At 43.3% G+C, this 20387-nt stretch overlaps 1 protein-coding gene across 2 annotated transcripts; it reads left to right on the forward strand.

Annotated features, from left to right (window-relative positions):
• Positions 1–913: 913 nt before the first annotated feature.
• FBXO40 (F-box protein 40) lies at positions 914–19162 on the forward strand. 2 transcript variants are annotated; one of them, XM_026860839.1, is made up of 4 exons: positions 914–993; positions 2948–3029; positions 10530–12428; positions 14504–19162. In XM_026860839.1, exons 2-4 carry the CDS (start codon positions 3021–3023, stop codon positions 14699–14701), a joined length of 2106 nt encoding a protein of 701 aa, XP_026716640.1. In that variant the 5' UTR covers positions 914–993; positions 2948–3020; the 3' UTR covers positions 14702–19162. The 2 variants fall into 2 exon arrangements, 1 of the variants encoding a protein (XP_026716640.1); XR_003399632.1 differs by lacking the exon at positions 914–993 and having other exon boundaries at positions 2866–3029; positions 14504–15004; positions 15974–19162.
• The last annotated feature ends 1225 nt before the right edge of the window (positions 19163–20387 follow it).

Consider the following 20387-nt stretch of genomic DNA (forward strand, 5'->3'; position numbering starts at 1 on the left):
ATGTGTATAAGAGACAGGGGTGAGGGACTCTCGTTACCATGTGCAGGGGTGTGGGGGGGTCTGGGTGCCAGCAGCAGGGACTTGTGCCCATGGGGCAGCACTGGGCACAGGGGCGAGTGGGTGAGCAGCATGGAGGGTGCAGCTGAAGCAGCCATCAAGAGGGCTTGGGGGCTGTGAGGTGGCTGCAAGGGAGGAGACGGCTGTTAGGGGGACCAGGGATGTCCTGGAAGCTGCCAAAGAGGCTGGGGTCCTGGGAGTCCCTGGGGGTGAGACCATCACAGGGGAGCTGGCTACTGGGGGACCAGAGGGACTGAAGAGGCTGGAGATGAGGGGCAGCTACTGGACAGCCTGCCTGAGCCCAGCTGCTGGAGGGAGCCACGCTGCACATACGTGTGTATGTGTGTGTGTGTATATATATATATATATATATATACTATAAATAGACACACATGCTCACTAGAACCCCTGCATCCTGTTCAGCCAGAGGGGTGGGTGGGATGAGGCAGCTGGTGCTGTGTTTATGTGAGTGCTCTGTGTGGCTATCCATGTATATATGGTGTATATGTGTAGTTGTCCCTGTGCCTACTGGGAATACAAGCTCGGCCTGGCTACTGCTTGGACTGGGGGGCATGGAGCTGCAGCAGCCTCACCTCTCTCTCAGCCTACAAGATCTGGCCAGATTTTCCCATATCAATAGATATTTGTATTGATATATCATATGTATATACATATATGATATACATATCATATACACAGGTATATTTCATAGGGTTTCTATATAGCACAGCATTTCTACCCATAGAATTGAGATATGAGACATTAAAGGAGACAACAGATTTCTCCCAAAGCATTTGCACCAAAAAATAAATGAGTTACACTTTTCTGTCAGAGATTTCACATTTCTTGCACTCCACCAGTAAGCACATCTGTACTGCAGCAGGAGGTCTTGTTGCTTTTGGCATTCCTGAGATACCTTGAATCAAATTAGCACAGGTAAGGGTGGCAGCAGAGATCTGCAAGTTCTCCTTGTTTTTTTGCTGAGAGTCTGGTTTCAGGTGCAGCTGAGCTAATACGATGGTGTGCTGCAGGCACAAGGATAAATTCTTGTTACCCATTGCCTTCACTCTTCTGTTCCCTCCTCTCCACCACATACATGTTCTCAGGCACGGTGAACTATGTTCATTCCGTGCATCTTGTGATACCCTGCCCTAAAAGACCACCACAGATGATGCCTTTCTGGAGTACGGCCATCATGTGCAGGCAAGGATTTGAAAAACTTGGGGGCTCGCGTTACACGAGGCTGCGAGGCAGAGTATGGAGCAGAGTGAGGCAGGTCCAGGGCAGGCTGTTTGGGTCTGTGTGATCACCGAGCAACACATAGAAACAGTAAAAAATGTCACCAGAGTTCAGACTGCCTGGAAACATGGAAATCTAAAACCAGGTTGACATCATGTGCCGGTAAAATTAAGAGGGAAGGTAGCTTCATTTCTGTCAACAGCTACTTCTGAAGCTCTTAGGTATTTTAGTGATCTGGGTTAATTCAGCTGGAGGGTGTTTACTCCTAAACGAGTAATACTGAATTTTGAGAAGAAATTTTCACTTCATATAAAAGTGAGGCACGCCAGCAGCATGTTTTCTAAACACAGTCTAAAAAGTTGACGACAACACTGAGGGCTGAAGAATGACCATGAACTGAGGGGGGTTGAGGGGTGGAAGTGGATGGAGTAAACAGATCAGCGATCATCTTGTGATTGGGTCAAATTCGGGTTTAGGCCTATTACCACTGGCCCCTGTGCATCCCAGTGCAATGGGATGACAGAAAATGGTATCACAGCCCTTCCTAAAAAAGGCCATGGAGCCAGACTGCTAACCATATTTAGCCCTGCTAAATTACGATTGGCACCAGCAAGCCTTGGTTGTCACCTACTGACATTTTGTTCAAAAATGAAAACACAGTTGCCTGCACTGTTTCAAACAGAGTCACTGGTGACTCACAGATAGGGAAAAAGAAAGAGAAGACAAAGGCAACAAGTTTATCGTGAATTAGGATCTCAGAGCCAGCACCGCCACAGCCAAAATAAGTTGTTCTGTGTTTCTGAGGTTGTGAAATGTGGTTGCATACAGCTGCAGGGTCATAAGAGGTGTCTTTCATCCAGGCAGGGTGAGCACACACCAGAGAGAAGCAGTGCCCACCCCATCTGCACCCCTGAACCTCACTGCCATGTGCCCATATGTCTGTACTCACCGTGAGTAGGAAATGCTCACCATGAAATTAATGAAACTCACAAATGCTTTAATGGATCCACGCTGATGGTAAAAAGGGATTTCTCTCCTTTGCGACCTCAGTTTGGCTGAGGAAAGGTGACACTGAGAGCTGCTTCCACCTGGTGGCTGGTGGGACCCTCTCACTGTACTGTGGAGGGGCTGGATCTGGGGAGTCTCCTGGGGGTCCCTGGGAGGCAGACAGGGTGATCTGCCCGGCTACTCAGCTCAGGGCCATTCCCCCTCTCTGCCGGCCCTGCCCAGGCTGATTGGAAACCCACCATCTCTGTCTGCACCCGTTGGTGATGACGGAAGCCGGGGGCATGGCGACAATTCCAACAGCAGAAACCACAAACTGGTGTGGGCACCAAGGGGAGTTAAGTCGTGAAGGGCAAACCTCCATCAGATAGCAGCAGGGAGCTGGCAGAGGGCTCTGGGAAGGGTTTTGATCTTTTCCTCTCATGCAGGGGGCACAGAGTATTGTTGATACTGCCTTTCACAACTTCTCTGTGAAGTATCACTCCAGAAGTGACAGTGTTAACAAATACAGTGGAAGAAACGGCTCTGTAAACTGAGCTACACAGTCACATGCACGGGTTTTATTTTTAACATCCCCAAACTACTTGATGTTTCTGCCTGGGCTTGCTCCGTGTCCTCCCATTCTCTCCTCTTTCTTTGCTTGCAGATCTCCCTTAGCCACCTCACTTCAACTCAGCTGAGCACAACCAGGAGAGCAAGTATACACACACAGGGACTCTATGATTAAGGTAAGGCTTTGTAAATAGAGTTGGAATCTTTATTAGTCAAACCTTATGCAATGTTTACTGTATCGAGCTATGAAAATCAAGACATCTTCAAAACAGCCTTAGTAATTAAGATGAAGTAGAATAATCAGACACAAGATGTCTCAAATGACACCCTAAAACAGAAGCAGCTGGTGAATGTGAATGCTTCTATGACATGCTACTCTAAAAAAACCCCCTCCATAATATATTCAGTGGGTTAGCCACAGTTTGCAGCACTGTATCTGGGGTTTTAAAAAACTAAGATGCTGATTCTAAGATGGGAGCTTCAGTAGCAGGTCAGAAGATAAATCAAAACCTAAATTTCTTTAATTTTCAAGAAACTCTGAGAGAAGAGAGACAAGGAGATACAGTAAGGGTCAGAGAGGCAAGAGCAATCTTCTGGCAAAAATCCTAAGACATAAAATCCTGTGAGTTTTATAGATTCAGACTGCAAACTGTATGTTTGTAAGCCAGACTGAAAATAAAATGATAAAGTAAGAATCACAAGTGTTAGAGGTACTACTGTATTCCTTAGAGTTGTAGCTGCTTCACAATTTTTGTTCAGGAATCTTTTCTCTTTTGTTTTTATGACTTAGACTCCGACTAAGAGCTCTGAAATTCTCTATGCAGTGCATTTGCCTTGGGCTGGGTTTCTTCTGTTTGCTTAAAACCATTCACTTGATTATCTCAAGAAGTTTTCAGAAAAGTATGTTAATGAGATTGTTACCAAGGCATAAAATAGAACCTGAGCCCAAAGGAAAAGAAAAACACAGTTTGGACAGTTAGGGTTTTTTTTTCCTCAAACTGGAACTAAACTGGAACCTGTTATTTCAAAGCACTTGCTGAACTCAAACCAAAATCAAACCCATTTCCCAGTTAATTGATGCAAAGTGAGAATTTGCCTGCCTGTGTCTCTACCAAGGACAGCACAGGGACCCCTCCCATGCAGGAGGAGCAGCAGAGCAGCTCCGTGCCACAGCCTCACCCTTTACTCTGTCCTGCCTGGCTCCCCACAAGACTCCCCAACATGCTCAGCACAAGATCCTGCTGCTGGCCTGCCCTGCACCCTACCACCAGCCCAGGGGACCACTTCAGCACCTGAAATTTTTGGGTGGGTTTGCCTCAGGCGAGCTATGGCCATGTTGCACCAGGTAGGGAGGAGCAAGAAATATTGCTGATCCAGGTCTGATAGGGGGGAGTGCAGTGCGGGATTTCTACCAGCCCTGTGCTACCCCTGCCTCACTACTCCCTACTCTGAACTCTCTCTTACTCCTCCCGTAACAACAGGAGTGTATTTTGCTGGACAGAAATCGCATGAGCAAGTTTCAGTGCCACTTTACTGCCTGTGTACAGCACAGATTTACCAGGTGAGGGGGAGGTGTGATGGTGCGACAGCTTCTCTTGAGCTCTGTGGTCCTGCATTCCAGGTTTAGGGAGCTGAAAGGAAGCTGATGTGTTGCTGTGAGAACCCGAGCAGCAGGTATACTCTGGAAGGAAAACAAGGAATGTTAAGTCTTTGCCAGACTGATCCACTATACTGTGGACCTACTCCATCCCTGTTATTTTAAAGCGGTTTTTGGGGGTTTTTTTTCAGTATAAAGCAATTCCCAGCCATTCAGTAACTCTGAACTAGTGGTTATCGCCCATGAAAAAGCACAGCCTCAGCCAGCTGATCCTCAGCTAGAAAATACAGGGAGTAGCTACCTTAATTGTCACAGCTTCATGCTTCCATCTTTGGGCTAATCTAACAGGTCAGTTGTCTCACGGAAAAACTTTTCACTCTGCATGTCTTATACTGAGCATTTGAGATTCACCAGAAGGATTACCCTGAAATCAAAGTGCCCTTATAAAATCCATGTGAACTTTTCAAAGTCTGAACCTCAAAGAAACTGTCTTGCACATGCTTACTAGAAGGTTATTACTGTTATTGATAAAGATTTAATCTATACCCTTTATTCTCCCCTTCCACCTATCCTGAGCTGTACATATTCATTGCCTGACTCATTTAAAGGTTGGTTGGCAACACGTATATGCAAGATCAGTCTGAATGGTGAATGCAGGACAGGTGTACCATGAAGCACAGTGACCTCATACCAGGGCGGTCAGACTGTGGCTGTCCCTGCTGTGGGTGTTGAGATGTTGGGCTTGACTCACTTAGGTGTCACTGTGATTCCAGGTGGTAGCATTCCTGGATTTGCTGTTTATTTTGTGTCAAAGGACAGGACTTTAGAAAACTTACTCCTGAGAGACATGTACAAATGTGGGATGGGATGGTTTCCAATGGCATAGTGTTTTCTTCCTCAGCTCCGAGAAATAAATGTATCTGTTCAGCAAAAGGAGACCCAAGCCTGATTTCTTGCTGAGGTTGTTAAGTATGTAGTGATTGAGGAAGAGTGCTGCATGGAAAGGGAAGAAAATCTCTAGTTTAAGGAGACTTACTCTCCTAGAACATGTGATTCTACAGCTCGCTCTGCCAGGGTTTTTGTGCAAGAGGCATGCAAATGCAAGTGAAACATCAGAACCTGAGCATCTCCAATATAAATAAATATTTATTTATATAAATATTTTATTTAATTCTATTTATTTCCATCTTTCTACACTTCAGTTCTATACCTGAGAAATAGAAGTAATAGTATCTTTTAACCTCAAATGCACCTCTAGTACTGCAAAGATAAATTCATTATTGGTTGTGAACCCCCTCAGATACTAAGATAGTAAATGTATTGAAAAACTCTGTAAAGAAATTAGTAACTCTGTATTCAGCTGAATATTTAAGTATTATGATAAAAATGAGATAAATACCATATACTGGATAACAAGGATTAAAAGAAATAGAGAATATCTCCTATCTTCTCAATACGCTTCACCAAAATTATTCAGAGTCTTTGAAAATATTTTCCTGTTGTTATATATAACTTTAACATTCTTGGCTCCAGCATCAGGATACAAACTTTCCTGAGATGTTTTTAAGAGCTCCTTATCATGTTGTAAATCTTAGAACAACTGTTTTACATTCATTTGAAATCTCATCTCAAGCAGCACTCTTTAAGGTAATTATCTGGGGTTTCTGATGGCCCTTTTTTGATGGTTCCTTAAAATGGGAGGCATCCCTTTATTCTGTGTGCAAGATCTCAGATATGATGTATACCCTTAGTATGTCCTATGATCAGTCACATATAGCAAATACAAATAAGAAAACAGTTGTATTGTTCTGGCTCATTGACTGCAATTCAATTAAACATATATTTATTGAAAATAAATTGTAATTGGTTTTATAAACTGTAAATTGGTGTCACTGAACAGATCTGCTCCAGACACAGACATATCTGCAGTTAAAATAGCAGCTGTATATTTTTAAACCTTACTTGATTTGCTGTCATGATAGTCTAAAAATAAAGATTTACCAAAATGGACAGACTGTGGACTGTAATTTGCATCCCTTCTTTCCACAATAGCTTGAACATGATTCACGTAAGCATTTCTGGTGTGATTTTTTTTTTCTAACCCAGCTCTTAGGAAATTTCACAAGTTGCAGGGAAGCAAGAAGTGTGCAGGTTTAGAGAAATGCTTCATCACCTGACATATCTGTGTGTCACCTGCCTTTGGATGACATCTATCAAACTTACTGAGGCAAGAGTTTGTAAACTTTCAGCTCAGGGTTTTTAAAGTTGTAGTTTGTGTACTGACAATAATACCATCAACTAAACCACAGAGCTAACTAGATCATCAGTTAAAATACAGAGCTCCTGATTACTGGCATGTCAGAATAGAAAAAGCATTCAAACACTGATCAATATCAGAAAAATTCTCTATCCCTCCTTCCTGTCCTGTCCTGTAGCTTCACAGATTTCATAATGAGAAGAGAGGCGTAGGAATCATTTGTCTGAAAATAACAGCATATAGAAGTTAGAGATAAGGTACACTCGACTAAAAAACACCTGAATAATGATGAAGACTGATTCTAGATTGCTCCAATATGGTCACTTTCCATAAACAAAGCATATCTTTCTTTCTCTACATATGATTCGGATGGGGTTTGTTTCAGCAGCCAACAGGGTGAAAGCAGGCTTCTCTCCAGAAACTTTGCCATCAGCCCTTTCTGTGTTTTGGAGAACCATAAGGCCCATGCCTCTGATGTATTTTTATTTATCAGTTATTGCTCTCTGAGAGTTACTTTTGCAGTGGAAAGTATTGTTCACACATTCATGTTTTCATTGCAGTGTAATGTACCCAGCCTTCCTCTGACCTTATGCAAGTCGTAGCTGGGACTATTTTTAGAGATTATATTTGCAGCAAAATGTTACAAGAATGACAGCAGCAAGGATGCTGCCAATGTGAAATAAATCCATCTGTATCTCCTGCTTCTCTGAGCTACATAAAAGTAGATGTCACTAAACAGCCTAAAGCAGGATAGATGCCAGTCTAAAACACATGTATTTAAGGGCTGGATGTGTCTGAGTCCACTCAGGGCAGCACCCTGGTGTCACCCCTATGCAGAAGTCAGTGCTTCCCGAGGCAAGGCAGAGAATGTTCTACTAGTTCTAATATTCTAATAGTCACAAAATACTAATTTTGTGCATTGCTCTCTCAAGCTCTTTTCATGCAAACAAAGGTGAAGGTACCCAAGCCTTATACTCTGTAAGTTTGTCCCTGGGTAAAGGGACCAACAAGGACGTGTTCCTTTACTCTGCAGGACCAATGAGGAATGGGGTTGATTCATTAGGAGGTGTAAACAGGTATTGGTCAGCACTGAAAGTTGCAAAGGATGGAGTGAAGATGCATTGAGCAATTAACACACACCAAAATCAAAAGCAAGTATGTGGTGTTTAGTGACTGCAGGAACCCACAAGCACTGCCTTTCCCAGACATCTTTCCTTCTCCAGTGTTGTCCATGACTTCCACTGCTGGGGTGCAAAAGTGTGAAAGAGGAGTAAAGACAGTACCTTCAACAAAGCGAGGGGAAGCAGCTTCACATAACATCTCTTCCCCTTGAGCCTGAGTCTACTTCCTCTGCAGCACAGCCCTCCTCAGGGCTAGGTCACTTAAGCCTGGGGTTGCAAAGCACTCATATCTAGGTAAATGACACTACTGTATTTTTTCTAACCTTAGGAAAAAAACAAAGTCTAAATTATTTTACTAACAACTTCTCTTTTTTTCCCAGAACCAAATGAGAGTCTGCTGGGCCTGTAGTAGTCCCCACTGCATAGAAAGCATGGTGGGAAGACTTGTCAAAAATCTTTTTCTCGTTTTGACAAAAAAAGAGCACCCTGAGTCCTGTTTGGAAACAGAACTCCAGTTCCTCCTTATTATTAGCTTGTTCCCTTCCACAAAGATTTGCAGTCCCTACAGTACGGAGTAGAAAGTCAGGAGTTTTCTATTTGAAGCAGCTCTTCTTTGGGCCAAGTTACTGATACCAGTGGAAGGTATCCAAGGAAGTAGCTCTGAGTAGTGACTAAGCAGCCTCTAGTTCTCTAATTCAACAACTGTGTATAAAGGGAAAGGACCACAGGGGGTCCTACATGTACACCCTAAACAGCATTTCTTGTGGACACTGTTGAAGAAGACTGCTGGTATGACACAGAATGTCATACCTTAGATTTTTTACAACAGAAAACATGCCTCATCCTAATCACCATCTCCATTTACTTGCTGTCAGACTCTGTGCTTGTTTTCCCATTTTTAGGAAGGATTAACAGGTATTGCCAGGAATTATTGCAAGGGTAGAGATATTATAAGCAAGGGGAACTGGGAACTTTTGAAAGCAGACTTCATAAATGCATTATTTTTACATTAAACTGATTTAATTAACAGGGAAATAATGAAAAACACAATAATGAAACCAAGCCAGTGGTTCATCATGACACAAAGCTAGTAATCTGGTACTGACAACTTTTTATATAAGGATCTTCATATATCATGTTCTTGTACTTCTGCTTTTTGTTGTTGGACTTCAGGAAAATTGTATGTCCTTTATATAGCAAAGGTTTTTAAGAGGAGGAGAGGAAAAAAATTATATATATTTTGAAACCGCATTAATATGGAAGTGTGAGAACAGAAATGCAGTCTTCCTCAATAAAACATTTAACCTGTCTGTGTAATAAAGCTGTTGGAAATTTCTGAAACATTTGGTTTGGCAACCTCAACTTGTTCTTTTAATCCAGTCTGTTGACTGCAAAACGTTAAATTCATGGAGCTGTCTGGTGGCAGCTGAATATATGAAACAGAGACTGGTATTGTTTATTGCTTGTTGCCTGGGACCACTTTCTCTATTTTCTGGCCCCTTGAGGTGTCACTAACACCTTCATAAATTGAATCTAACATATGATCTGCTCAGGATCACCTATTCAGTTCTGGATAGTGTGTGACACTGACTTGTTGGAAGTATGGAGGGTGAACTGAAAAACTAGAGCAGTAGTGACCGTTTTCTGTAGGATCATGCTCTAAAACAAATCCCAAAGGAGGAAAAATGGATTCTTTCTCAAAGAGACACCTTGTAAAAGGAATGCTCGGGCTGACTTCTTCCCTGCACCATCACAGGAAGAGAAAAGCTCTGCTGAGGTTAGACCTTTGTCACTCCTCTTCTGCCCTAACTACACACCTTCCGATCTACTCATCACTCACTGGTGATGGCAAGGGGAAGAAAGACGAAAGGCAGTTTGTAAAAAAAAAAAAAGTGAAAGAAAATTGATTTATTTGGGTGACTATAACCTTGCAACAAGCCTCCACTGCACTCTGGAGCTTCTCTCGAAAGTGCAGACCAAGGCATTGCCTTATTCCAGGTTTTGACACCTGAAAGTAGATGTAGCTAATAACCTGCCTGGAGGAAAGTCCCCCCCAGCCCTTATTCCACAACATGCAGGCATTATCTAGGAGTGTAAGGGTAAATCAGGAAAGCAGAGTAAAGCAGGCCAGGCAACTTAGCCTTTACCCAGGCTGTTTTCCACACTGGAAGGTGGGATCATGAAGATAATCTTCACTCTCAGCCTTGCTGGCGTAGAACAAAGGGAAGTTCATTTGCACAAGGTCTTTATGGGGGGGTGACAAGACATGTAGGCCAAACGACCAGCTAGTTTTTCTACAGAGGTGAAAGAAACATCATCTTTCCTCCTCAAGCAGTATTGTGGAAGTGGGAAGCTCACTTGCTGTGCCTCTGGCACTCGATTTCAGCAGCTCAGTATTGATAGACCCAGTGTAAATACTGGGACAGAAAACGGCTCTCTCCCAAACCCTGGCTGCCTCTGCTGGGCTAAAGAGTAAAGACCTTACTTATATCTGTGCTGCTATCAGGCCACACTGTGCTGCAGGGATCAGTACTGATATGTAACTGTATGGAGCTGGCAGAGATTTGCCCACAGTCTTATTCCCGCTAGACATGCATGTGAGCACCTCACATGTTGAAACCCAGCACAGGCACGGATAGTCTGTGGCCATCCTTGCTCCTTTGGGCAATAACTCTTGTCTTCTTTTCTTTGCTACACACAGCACCGGGCTCAGAAAGCTCGCCCTGGGCAGCACAGGCACTGTGAGAGATGTTTCAGCCGGCACTGCCGCGCGCCAGTTGAGCCCTCCGTCTCCTGCATGATGATCAGCTGCCGCTTACACTGCGGGGCCACCTTCCACATGTGCAAAGAAGAGGAGCACCAATTGCTCTGTCCCTTAGAGCAGGTCTCCTGCCTCAACTCAGCCTATGGCTGCCCTTTTTCCATGGCTCGCTTTAAGCTGGCGAAACACCTCCAGGTTTGTCCAGCCAGTGTTGTCTGCTGCTCGATGGAGTGGAACCGCTGGCCAAATGTGGATTCAGACACAACCCTCCACAAGAACATCATGAAGGAGACCTTGAACGAAGAGTGTCTGGACACAGCTTTGGCGCTCAGAGACCAGAAGATACTTTTCAGGACTTTGAAAATAGCTGACTTGTTTCCAGAGTGGAGGAAAAAGGTTGAAGTGGTAGAGCTAATGGACAAAGCCATGGATGGTGAAGAAGGTGCTGTGGGAGGAGTAGTCTGTGGTTCACAAGAAGGTGACAACCAGTTGTCCGAGCTCAGCCAACGTGATCGTGAAGATTTGGCAAAGGACAAAGAGGGAATGGATCTGGGGAGTTACAAAACCTGGGAGAACATTTTCAGCAAAGAGCTTCTGGCTTGCAAGGTAACAGGCTCAGCAGCCCGCACGGGACAAAAGACAGAGGAGGCTTCCAAGAAAACAGCATCAGCCCCTCATGCTGCCAGTTCTGCAGAGAAGGCAAAGGAAGTACCTGGTGGTGCAGAAGAGGCAAAGGACCAAAATCCTGAACAAGTAACACCAAACACAGAAATGACAGGACTGGCTCCCTGGCAAGAAGGGGTCCTGGAGAGGCTGAAGAAGGAAGTTGGTGTAGGTGATTACAACATGTATCTGGTACATCATGGGGGAATGCTCATCCGCTTTGGCCAGCTAGCTGCTTGCACTCCCAAAGAAAAAGACTTTGTCTATGGGAACTTGGAAGCACAGGAGGTGAAGACTGTCTACACCTTCAAAGTGCCAGTCAGTTACTGTGGCAAAAGAGCACGACTAGGAGATGCACTGGGCCACAAGATGCCAACTTCAGACAAGTCAGTGGATACCTCAGAACTGGGAATAAACCTAGAAGAACTACCTAAGGCAAATATAGTAGAAGCCACACTTCTGTGTGCGCTGGAAAAAGAGCTGAAAGGCCATGAGATCTCTGAAGCAAGGGGTATCGATGGACTTTTTGTGGATTTTGCAACACAGACATACAGCTTTCCTCTGGAGCCCTTCTCCTCCAATGCCGTTCTAGCAGATATTCTGGATGAGGAAAGCCCACCAGAACTCCACGTGGAGCTCTACACTGAATGTGTGACGAGAAGACACAACAAAAGCAGTTCAGCTTTCACATTCACTTGCAGTCATTTCTTCAGGAGGGACGAGTTCCCATCCCACTTCAAGAATGTGCACGCTGATATCCAGTCATGTCTGGATGGATGGTTCCAGCATCGATGCCCACTGGCCTACTTGGGATGTACTTTTGTTCAAAATCACTTCCGCCCTGATGGACTTAAGGCCAAGGTTATATACAGCAGGCCTCTCAAGACATTTGCTATTAAGCCAGAGGTGGACACCCTCCTTGCTGAATCAGGGAAGTGCAATTCCACAGTGGCTAACCAAAGGAGAAATAAGGACTTGCTGAGCAGCCTCCCAGTGGAAGTGCTCAAGTATATTGCGGGGTTCCTGGACAGCTTCAGTTTATCTCAGTTATCACAAGTGTCAGTGCTGATGAGGGACATCTGTGCCACTCTTCTTCAAGAGAGGGGAATGGTCCTGCTGATCTGGGAGAAAAAAAGATATTCCCATGGTGGTACTTCATGGAAAGCTCGCAAAAAGGCAAGTGATGGTGACACCTGGAAAAAGACAGTCATGGGTTCTCTCCAGATAAAACACAAGTGTAGCAAGAGATGCTGCATATAAGCATGCAGATGTGGGGAAGGTTCATGAGGTTGTGAATCTGCAGTTGTCAGGGGTCAGGGCTGTAAAATGCAGTACCTCTAGCAAAGGTAGGACAGTGTAAACAGACATCTTGTGACTAGCTGAAAGTCCCCACTCAAGCTTGTCTTGGGTAACTTGTTTGCATGTGCACCATTTTTAGACACCAGGAACTGAGTATTCCTTATACCTAAGGGTTACACATGGATTTTTGAAGAACTTGAATTTCATACATTTTTTCATTCTTTACAAGCTGATCTAGCACATGTCAAAACTAAAACATGATTTAGAATGCCAAAAAGGTAAAGAACAAGGAAATATGGCTGTGAAAGGAGCTCAGGCGTTCACATCAAGCCCCAAGAGCTTTCATGATTACAGTTCACAGGACTGCCATGACTTGTTGGGTTGTGAGCACCTGAGGGAGCAGCGTGGGGATAGCAAAGCTGATCTCCCACTGTTTGTGCTGGAGAATTACCACCCTTATTGGCTGTTTAGGTAGTCCGAAAGAAATATGTAATCACAGCTCAGTCTAAATCTTGGTTGAACAATAGTTATTCCAGATTTTTTTCTGCTCTAACATAAAACTGTTTGAAAGAATAACATGAGAGACTCCAGCATGACCAAGCCGACAAGACAGAGATCTAGGAACAAATAATTTAGAGATCCAGGGAAGTCTCCCAAAAATTATCTAAGGACCTGGCTTTCACGTAGACCCCTGAAGATCTCCACCTATCAATTCTTATCAAATGGAAGCTCAGCAGTTTATTATGAGAAGGTGCTCTTTACTTTTTCAAAGGAAAACTTGAAGCGTGATGAATTTGAAATCTGTGTAACACAGTTCAGTGGCTGCAGGTTGAATTAGCCCAATCCAAAACAGGAATTAGCCACTGAAATAATTTATTGGAGGATGTGGCTTCCTTCAGTCAAAGGAAGACATTTTGGCTGAGCAATGATACAGCTATTAACTTCAGTTGTTCTAGCACAATTTCAAACTAGCAGCATTAAATTTAAGGACTATCTAACCCTTTTCAGGTTAGCTGTCTGTACTGGCCACACAGGAATTTTGTCTCCAATGCACAGACTCTGCTTGAAAACATTCTGTTTGTAATTAGTCCGAATTTCTTGACTACTGTGTATAATAGCTATGATTATTTAGGACTAAGACAGGGTCAGGTAATCTTAAGCATAGTACACCCACATACTGTCATTCTTCCACAGGAAGAAACACTTTTAGGGAGAAGAAATCCACTATGACTTCAAAAATCCAGTTGATTTAACGGTATCCAGCAAATATTAAAGCTACTTAATCACAGCCTTGTCACTGCATGCTAGTATATCACTAAATGGTACATGGTATCACTGAAAAGAGATTTGGAAGATTTTAACTGCACATTTCTGTTTTTCACAAGCTTGTATGTCCTCTAGGAATAAATTTAACCACAGATTTCCCAGGCTTGTGCTGGGGTGGGGTGAATACCAACAGTGTTGTAATGTTAATTACTTTGAATGACTGCTGTCATCTTTGAAGATGCTTTGGAAGGTCTTTATGAAGTCAGGTTTCTTTGAGATGTGTATCACACAAGCAAGCTGTAGCCACTTTGCTTTATAAACCTCTTGAATCACACTGTACATGCAACAGAGTTTTCTGTAGAGGTGTGGTGGTCAGGTGCCCTGAATTTCCTCATGCCCTGCACTGGATTGACACCAAAAACTGTAGAAGGATACTTTCCCATTAAAAATGGCAGGTGATGACTAAAGCAGCAAAACCAGCAAGTACGAGGTACATAACAATACAGATCCCATTTTTGCTTGTTATGCTAGCCCTGCACAGATGTTCTCTAGCCTGCGCAGTACGAGTAATGCACACCCTCTATAAACATATACAGCTTTTTAAAATCCTTTCTAAGATGGAAAATGGGAATTTTACCAACGTTCCCGTTTTCTCTCCCTAATTTCTCTCTCCTTTCATGTATTAGATTTGGCAGTTCAGCAGCCTGTTCTCCAGAGTGAACAAATGGCAGCGCAATGACATCACATGCATGTCGGAGCACCTGAAGAACTGTCCCTTCTACCAAGTGGAGCACAAGACAGACCCCGTGCTGCTGACAGGCATGTGTGAATCTCGAGAGCAGACTCGAAAGACTTTGGTTTCTACTTTCAAGCGCAGAGTCTGAACAACCTGTTTCCTCTTCACCACGCTCCTTTCAGAGCCCTTGAAAAGAAATTTGGGAATTTGGGTGTAAAGATTGTTGCTTCCAACGCTCCTTTGGATGTACAAAACTGACTTTTCCCCAGCTGTGTTTGAAACATCCTGCATCTTTTTTTTTCCCCTGAATTCATTTAATTGTTCAGACTTCATCCACTGCTCACTGGTATCATGTGCTTTCTGCTTATGTTTCTGTTCCTTGCTTAATATGGCATCCCCAAAGAAAGCAGTAAGGATCTTGTTTGAAAACAGCACCTTTGCAACCTTGAAGGTAGGCTGCTGGTCCTGTACCATGTCCTTGAGGGAAGCAAGAGCAGTTAATAAACCTAGCTTGACTAGGTCTGAAGCACCTTCGGTTTGGCTGGAAAGCCAAGTTCTGGGAGCACAGGTATATATGCCCTCCTGCCTGGCAGATCTAGGGACTGCTAATCTGTTCTGAGACATGGTCAAAAGAAAAGGACCCCCCCAAAATTAAACGAATTCATGAGAACTCCAGTGAGAATTCAGGAATTCACTGCACAGCCACAGACCATCATTTAGGCCCCCAATTCAGGCAAGCATGCCTAGCTGAGCGCAAGCTTAAAGCTGAGCTCATGAGAGCATTCAAACCAAACCAAAGCAAACAAACTTGCTCTTTGTTAGAAATAACCAAGTAGCAAACAGTTTTTGGGGCTCAACTGGCTTTTTTTATTTTTCAGTTAATAACTTTCTCTGGTTTATTTAAAAATCCATTGAAGCCATCAAAGAATATTTGAAGTTGTTTTTAGAATGCCACACCTACTCAGTTTTGCAATTGTAAATTGCAAATTGTAATTGTAAGCAACTGGAAACAGTATGTCAAAGAAATTTTCTGTAAAAGATATTGCATTCAGCCAGCAATCCATTCAGTAATGGTATGGGTAATGTTTGCTTCAGTTAAATGGGCTGGAGTATAAGATTTTTTTTTCTTTTTTTACAGAGCAGAAGGGTGGTTAGGATTTGGTTTATTTTGTAATAAATACACTAATTTAAGAACAGAATGAGCTTGTTGAGGCAACAGATGAGAGCAAGTGGGCATGTTACCAACAGCATGTGTCTTATTACACTATTTAAACCCATTTCAGAGGCACTAGTTAGAAATGTTGGTTATTAGTTGTGGTGGTGGGTGGGATCCCTCTGAAATGGCTGTTAAACCGATTCAACAGTTTACAGCCGCTGCAGAGACACAGCAGCACCGACTCACACCCCTTTCTTTTTTAAGTTCATAGTCAGAAGTGCTATCTCAGGACACAAGGTCTGGCTTTCATCTCACCATCTCAAGCAGGAGGAACTCGCCAGGAGCCGGGACATCTGCTGGCCTGGACCACTGATCTCCTAGCCTGGGCTGGCCAGGTGAAAACTGGCCCGGGTGGATGGACAGACACGGTACTCGCCATCCCCAGTCTTGGTGCAGATCTGGGGTGAGGTGGCTAGGCAAGAAGGAGCCCTCTCTCAACCATAAAGGTTGCTGATGAACCTGAGCTGAGAGCTTGGTAATGGAAGGCATGACTTGTGTGGTGACCAAAACCATGCTGAGTGCAGCTCGTCCTTGACTACACTTCCAGCTTAAGTGGTCCCTGTGAGATTTATAACCATGTGAGGATGTTTTTCTTCTCCAGACACACACCCCTCAGGAGCATATCATCTGAGTTGTGGAGACAGTGGATTGGTCCCAGGAGCAGGAGTAGCAGCAATCACTTTTTTTTTCTTTAATGCTATTCTGGTTTCTGCCTTTAGAGATTTTTTCTGGGAAGTCTCATAATGCTTTACCCATAAGAATAAACTTGTCTGTGCAGGTATCCTGCTGAAAACACAACAGGTACATCCCAGTTTTATGCAGAGGAAACTGAAGTGAATGAACACAGGGAACCTAAGCTGGGCCAGGAGCAGTTAAAGCTGGGTGCTCTGATCCTTCAGCCACTGTGCAAAACCAAACTGGCCATCCCTTAAAGTTGCTTACGAAAACTCACCCGTCCTCAAAACACCCTGTAGAAGTCACCCAATATTATCACTCTGTTTTACACAAGTTGACAGAAGTGAGAACATACAGCCAGACTTCCTAGACTGGTCTCTACATCAAGGCCTCATCCTCTGCATATCATGTACCTGATTTTGAAAGATGCTGAGCACCCAACTATAGCTGCAGAAGACACTGGCTGCAAATACATGTCCAAAATTCAGGTGCCAGTATCTATGCTGGATACTTAAAAATGGAGCCACACAAAATTATAGATAACCTGGGGAGGGGGAAAAAAAAGTTGCTTAAACAATAGGGTCTCAGAGTAAGTCAGTGTTCAAGGCTGGTGTAAGAGACCATGAAAAATTTCAACCTGTGAACCATCTCTCACCTGATCAGCCACTTACCTGCTGTAAACTGGTGTAGCTGCTCTGAAATCATGGCTTGTGCTAGGTATGAGTTGGGCTCACTTTACCTTTAGTGGCAGTGTCACTGGCACTGCTGCGATTCCACTTCTAGCCTCTTTCTGCTGATGCCAGAGAATTTAGCTCTGGTATCTCCCTGCTCCTGGAGATTGTGTGACTTCGGTTACAGCCTTATTACCACTGATCCTGCTTCTTCCCCTTCCCTTCGCCCAGGAGGCGTCAGACTACAGGGAGGATGCAACCTTTGCAAATGCGGGAATTAGGGTGTGGGTCAGTGATAGCAACGTCACAACCTCTACCTCTTGGGATCAGCCAGGGTGCACATACAACGTCTAGGAGACTGGATCATTTTCCTTCTGGTATTGCTATAGGGTATGCTGGAGAGACACACGCTGTTAATTCACAGAGGGAGAAAGAGAGAAACTCGCCCCTGTCAATATGTATGTACCCTTCTGTAAACAGCAAATTTGCTTAAGTAACCTTCAGCATACACAGCAGAAGCTGAAAATCCAGTCGTCTTCAGGTCAGTCTAGTTAAACCACCTGCAAGAGGGAAAGCTGTAGAGGGAAGTGGATATCACCCTTATACCAGTGTGTAGCCATCTGGCAAATGCCAGCTGGTAGCCACTTCTTACTTTAACTCACATTTAACACTAGCAGAGAGCTGTGGTCTGGTGTCAGATGCAGTTTAATTAATTGGAGGATGTATGCCAAGCTAGATCCATGTTGATGGTCCTGCTCGTTAACAGAGTCAGCAGAAGCTTTGGAGAACTGCAAGGAACCGAATTTTCCTGCTCTGTTCATCTTGGTGAGGTGGTAAAAGGTGAGCGGCTTTTAGGTAAAAGGTGAGCGGCTTCAATTTGGGTTCAGCAAACCCTTAGGCTCCTAGTTTAAGCTTGTAACTTGACCAACAGAAAGTTAAAACTCTTACTAAATTTCATCTTGAGGGATTTGATTAGAAAAAACTGGGAATTTGGTGTTTTTCAAAACAGGTCTTTTGCTGTGGCAGTATCTGAACTGGAAAAGGGGACCCAAGTCTGGCAACTGAGGTTGCTCTTGGTCCAGATCACACACTCCAGACCTTCATGATTTTGACCCCGTTTGTGCGGCCCACATGTCTTGTACAGGGCAAGAGCAATACTCCACACATGCCAGGCTGATGTGTTTTGCAGTTTTTCCACTTGTTTGAAGAATGGGAACAGAAATGATGGCATTGTGGAAATCAGAGATGTCAGAGCAGGGCAAAAAGGCTTGGGATGACAGAGCAGAAAGACAAGAAACGGGAAAGGTAATAGGTTTGGATAGAGGAGACCTGCCTGACTGTAGGTGTCATGGGGAGAAGCAAATGGAGAATGGTAAAAAGGCACACCAGTGAAGGGAAGTGGGATGTGGAAGAGGTGATGCAGCTGCAAATGTTTTAGGAGGAAACGGTTCAGGCACTAGGAGAATAGGAGTGACATTTAGGAGAACAGAGATGTAAGGGGAGTGGAGCGTTTCTTTTATTTGGTTTCTACTGACAAAGTAAGATATTTGAATGAGCCTGGTGAACTCAGTTAAAACGCTGACTCTGTTTTGAATTGTAATTTATACAGTGGACCTCACTCTCTGGCACAGCCTCTGTTCTGGGTTAGAGTATTCAGCAGCGGATCATTAAAACATGAGCTGAGAGGCCATGGTAAAACCACAAAGAATCACAGATTTTGATGCTCCTGTACTCTGATCATTTGCTGCCAACAACAGACTTTCTGGATAAATGCTTCTCCTTGAGGAAGGGGCTGGAAATTCCCCATCAGTGTCACAGAGTAACACAAGGCAGATGATAATTCTTAAAGGGTGAAAGGGTAGGTTACCTGCTGACATGTACCGCAAGTCCAGGTTGGAGGAAGAAATTACTTGTCAGACCTCCAACTCCCAGAACTGAGTGAGCACAGATAAGGTAAAGTTTATCTGAACCGTGTTTGTTATTTTGCAAAAGTCTGTAACTCCTTGTTGCTTTCTTAAGAATAAAAATTATTATGGTTTTAAAAAATCCAGCAAAATCCAAGTCTTAGCTTGTGTTCTTAGTTTCATCACATGTATGTTTTCTGTTTTCAAAGCAGTTGTGATAGTTCCTCATATTCATTACACTCCTTTTCTCTGCTCCACACTTTACTATAATTTTCCTGGTTGAAGACTATTTTATATTCATTTAATTTTAACAATTATTTTTAATTTTGACACCCTCCTCTTTGCATAGCCACTTTCTCCTTCCTGGTTCAGTTACTTATGTATATGAAAAACCTTCTCTTTTTTAAAAAAATCTTTTTTTGCAGATTGACATTACATTATATCTACCAACATTTGAAGAAGAGTTTTCTTTGCCAATCGTTCTCCTTACTCTTCACCTTGTGGCTGTTCATCCAGATAGCTACAGAGGGATTTTTCTTCTTTACTTGGCTGCAAGTTCCACAGGCACTGTGCATCTCTCTCAGAAATTCTGGACATATTTCACATTCAGTTTCCTTACCGCTAAAGTCCACATGAAAGATTCTTCTTAATTCATTGGTTTTTAATTTCTTTTAAAACAGAACCTGCATGTACAGTACAGGCCTATTCTTATTTAGCTTCCCACTTAATTTATAAGTAAGGAAATTATGATCACATGCTCCAGATTTAATTTTGATGACCACCTGCTCTATGACTTAATCGCTATTTACAACTAATAAATCTTTTTGTGGGTTCAGTGATGGTTTTGTGAAGGAATTTGTCATCTGTCATCTTTGGAATTAGAGACCTAAGGCCCATTATGATCATGAGAGATTATTCTCTGTTCCATAGCTCTGAAGTTAGTTTCCCCAGGCAGCATAGTGCTTACTGGGATTTACCTCTTTTAATATTAGCTGTCTCCCTATATAACCAGTTACAAACTTGAGCAGTTCACAGCTGACACGGAGCTGCACCAGACAAAAGCCTCTTTTAACTTTCTGAGTTTCATCTAAACAATGTATAACATCGTTCATATGATACTAATGCACTATTTTTATCTTCCTTTCTATCAGTCCTAAACAGAGAATATTTTAATACCAGATATTACTGTTCTTCTACCATATTTCTGTTACTTGCGTGATAGCTAGTTTACATCCCATATTAGTTGTCCATAATTTCTTTCCTACCAATATCTGGAAGGTAGTGTGAGAGCCAAGCAACCAGGCCTGTGAGAAACTAAAACAAACAGCCTGGGAAAGCAAAAGTTGAGGCTGGTTGAAGAAATGCCTC

Source organism: Athene cunicularia, assembly GCF_003259725.1.
Source record: "Athene cunicularia isolate RWA chromosome 1 unlocalized genomic scaffold, athCun1 chr1_part1, whole genome shotgun sequence".
NCBI lineage: Eukaryota > Metazoa > Chordata > Aves > Strigiformes > Strigidae > Athene > Athene cunicularia.

What these genes read in the sequence shown, in the direction of transcription:
- FBXO40 (XM_026860839.1), top strand. An exon ending in CATGGAAAGCTCGCAAAAAG is followed by an intron (nt 12,429 to 14,503) that starts GCAAGTGATGGT and finishes TTCATGTATTAG; the next exon opens with ATTTGGCAGTTCAGCAGCCT.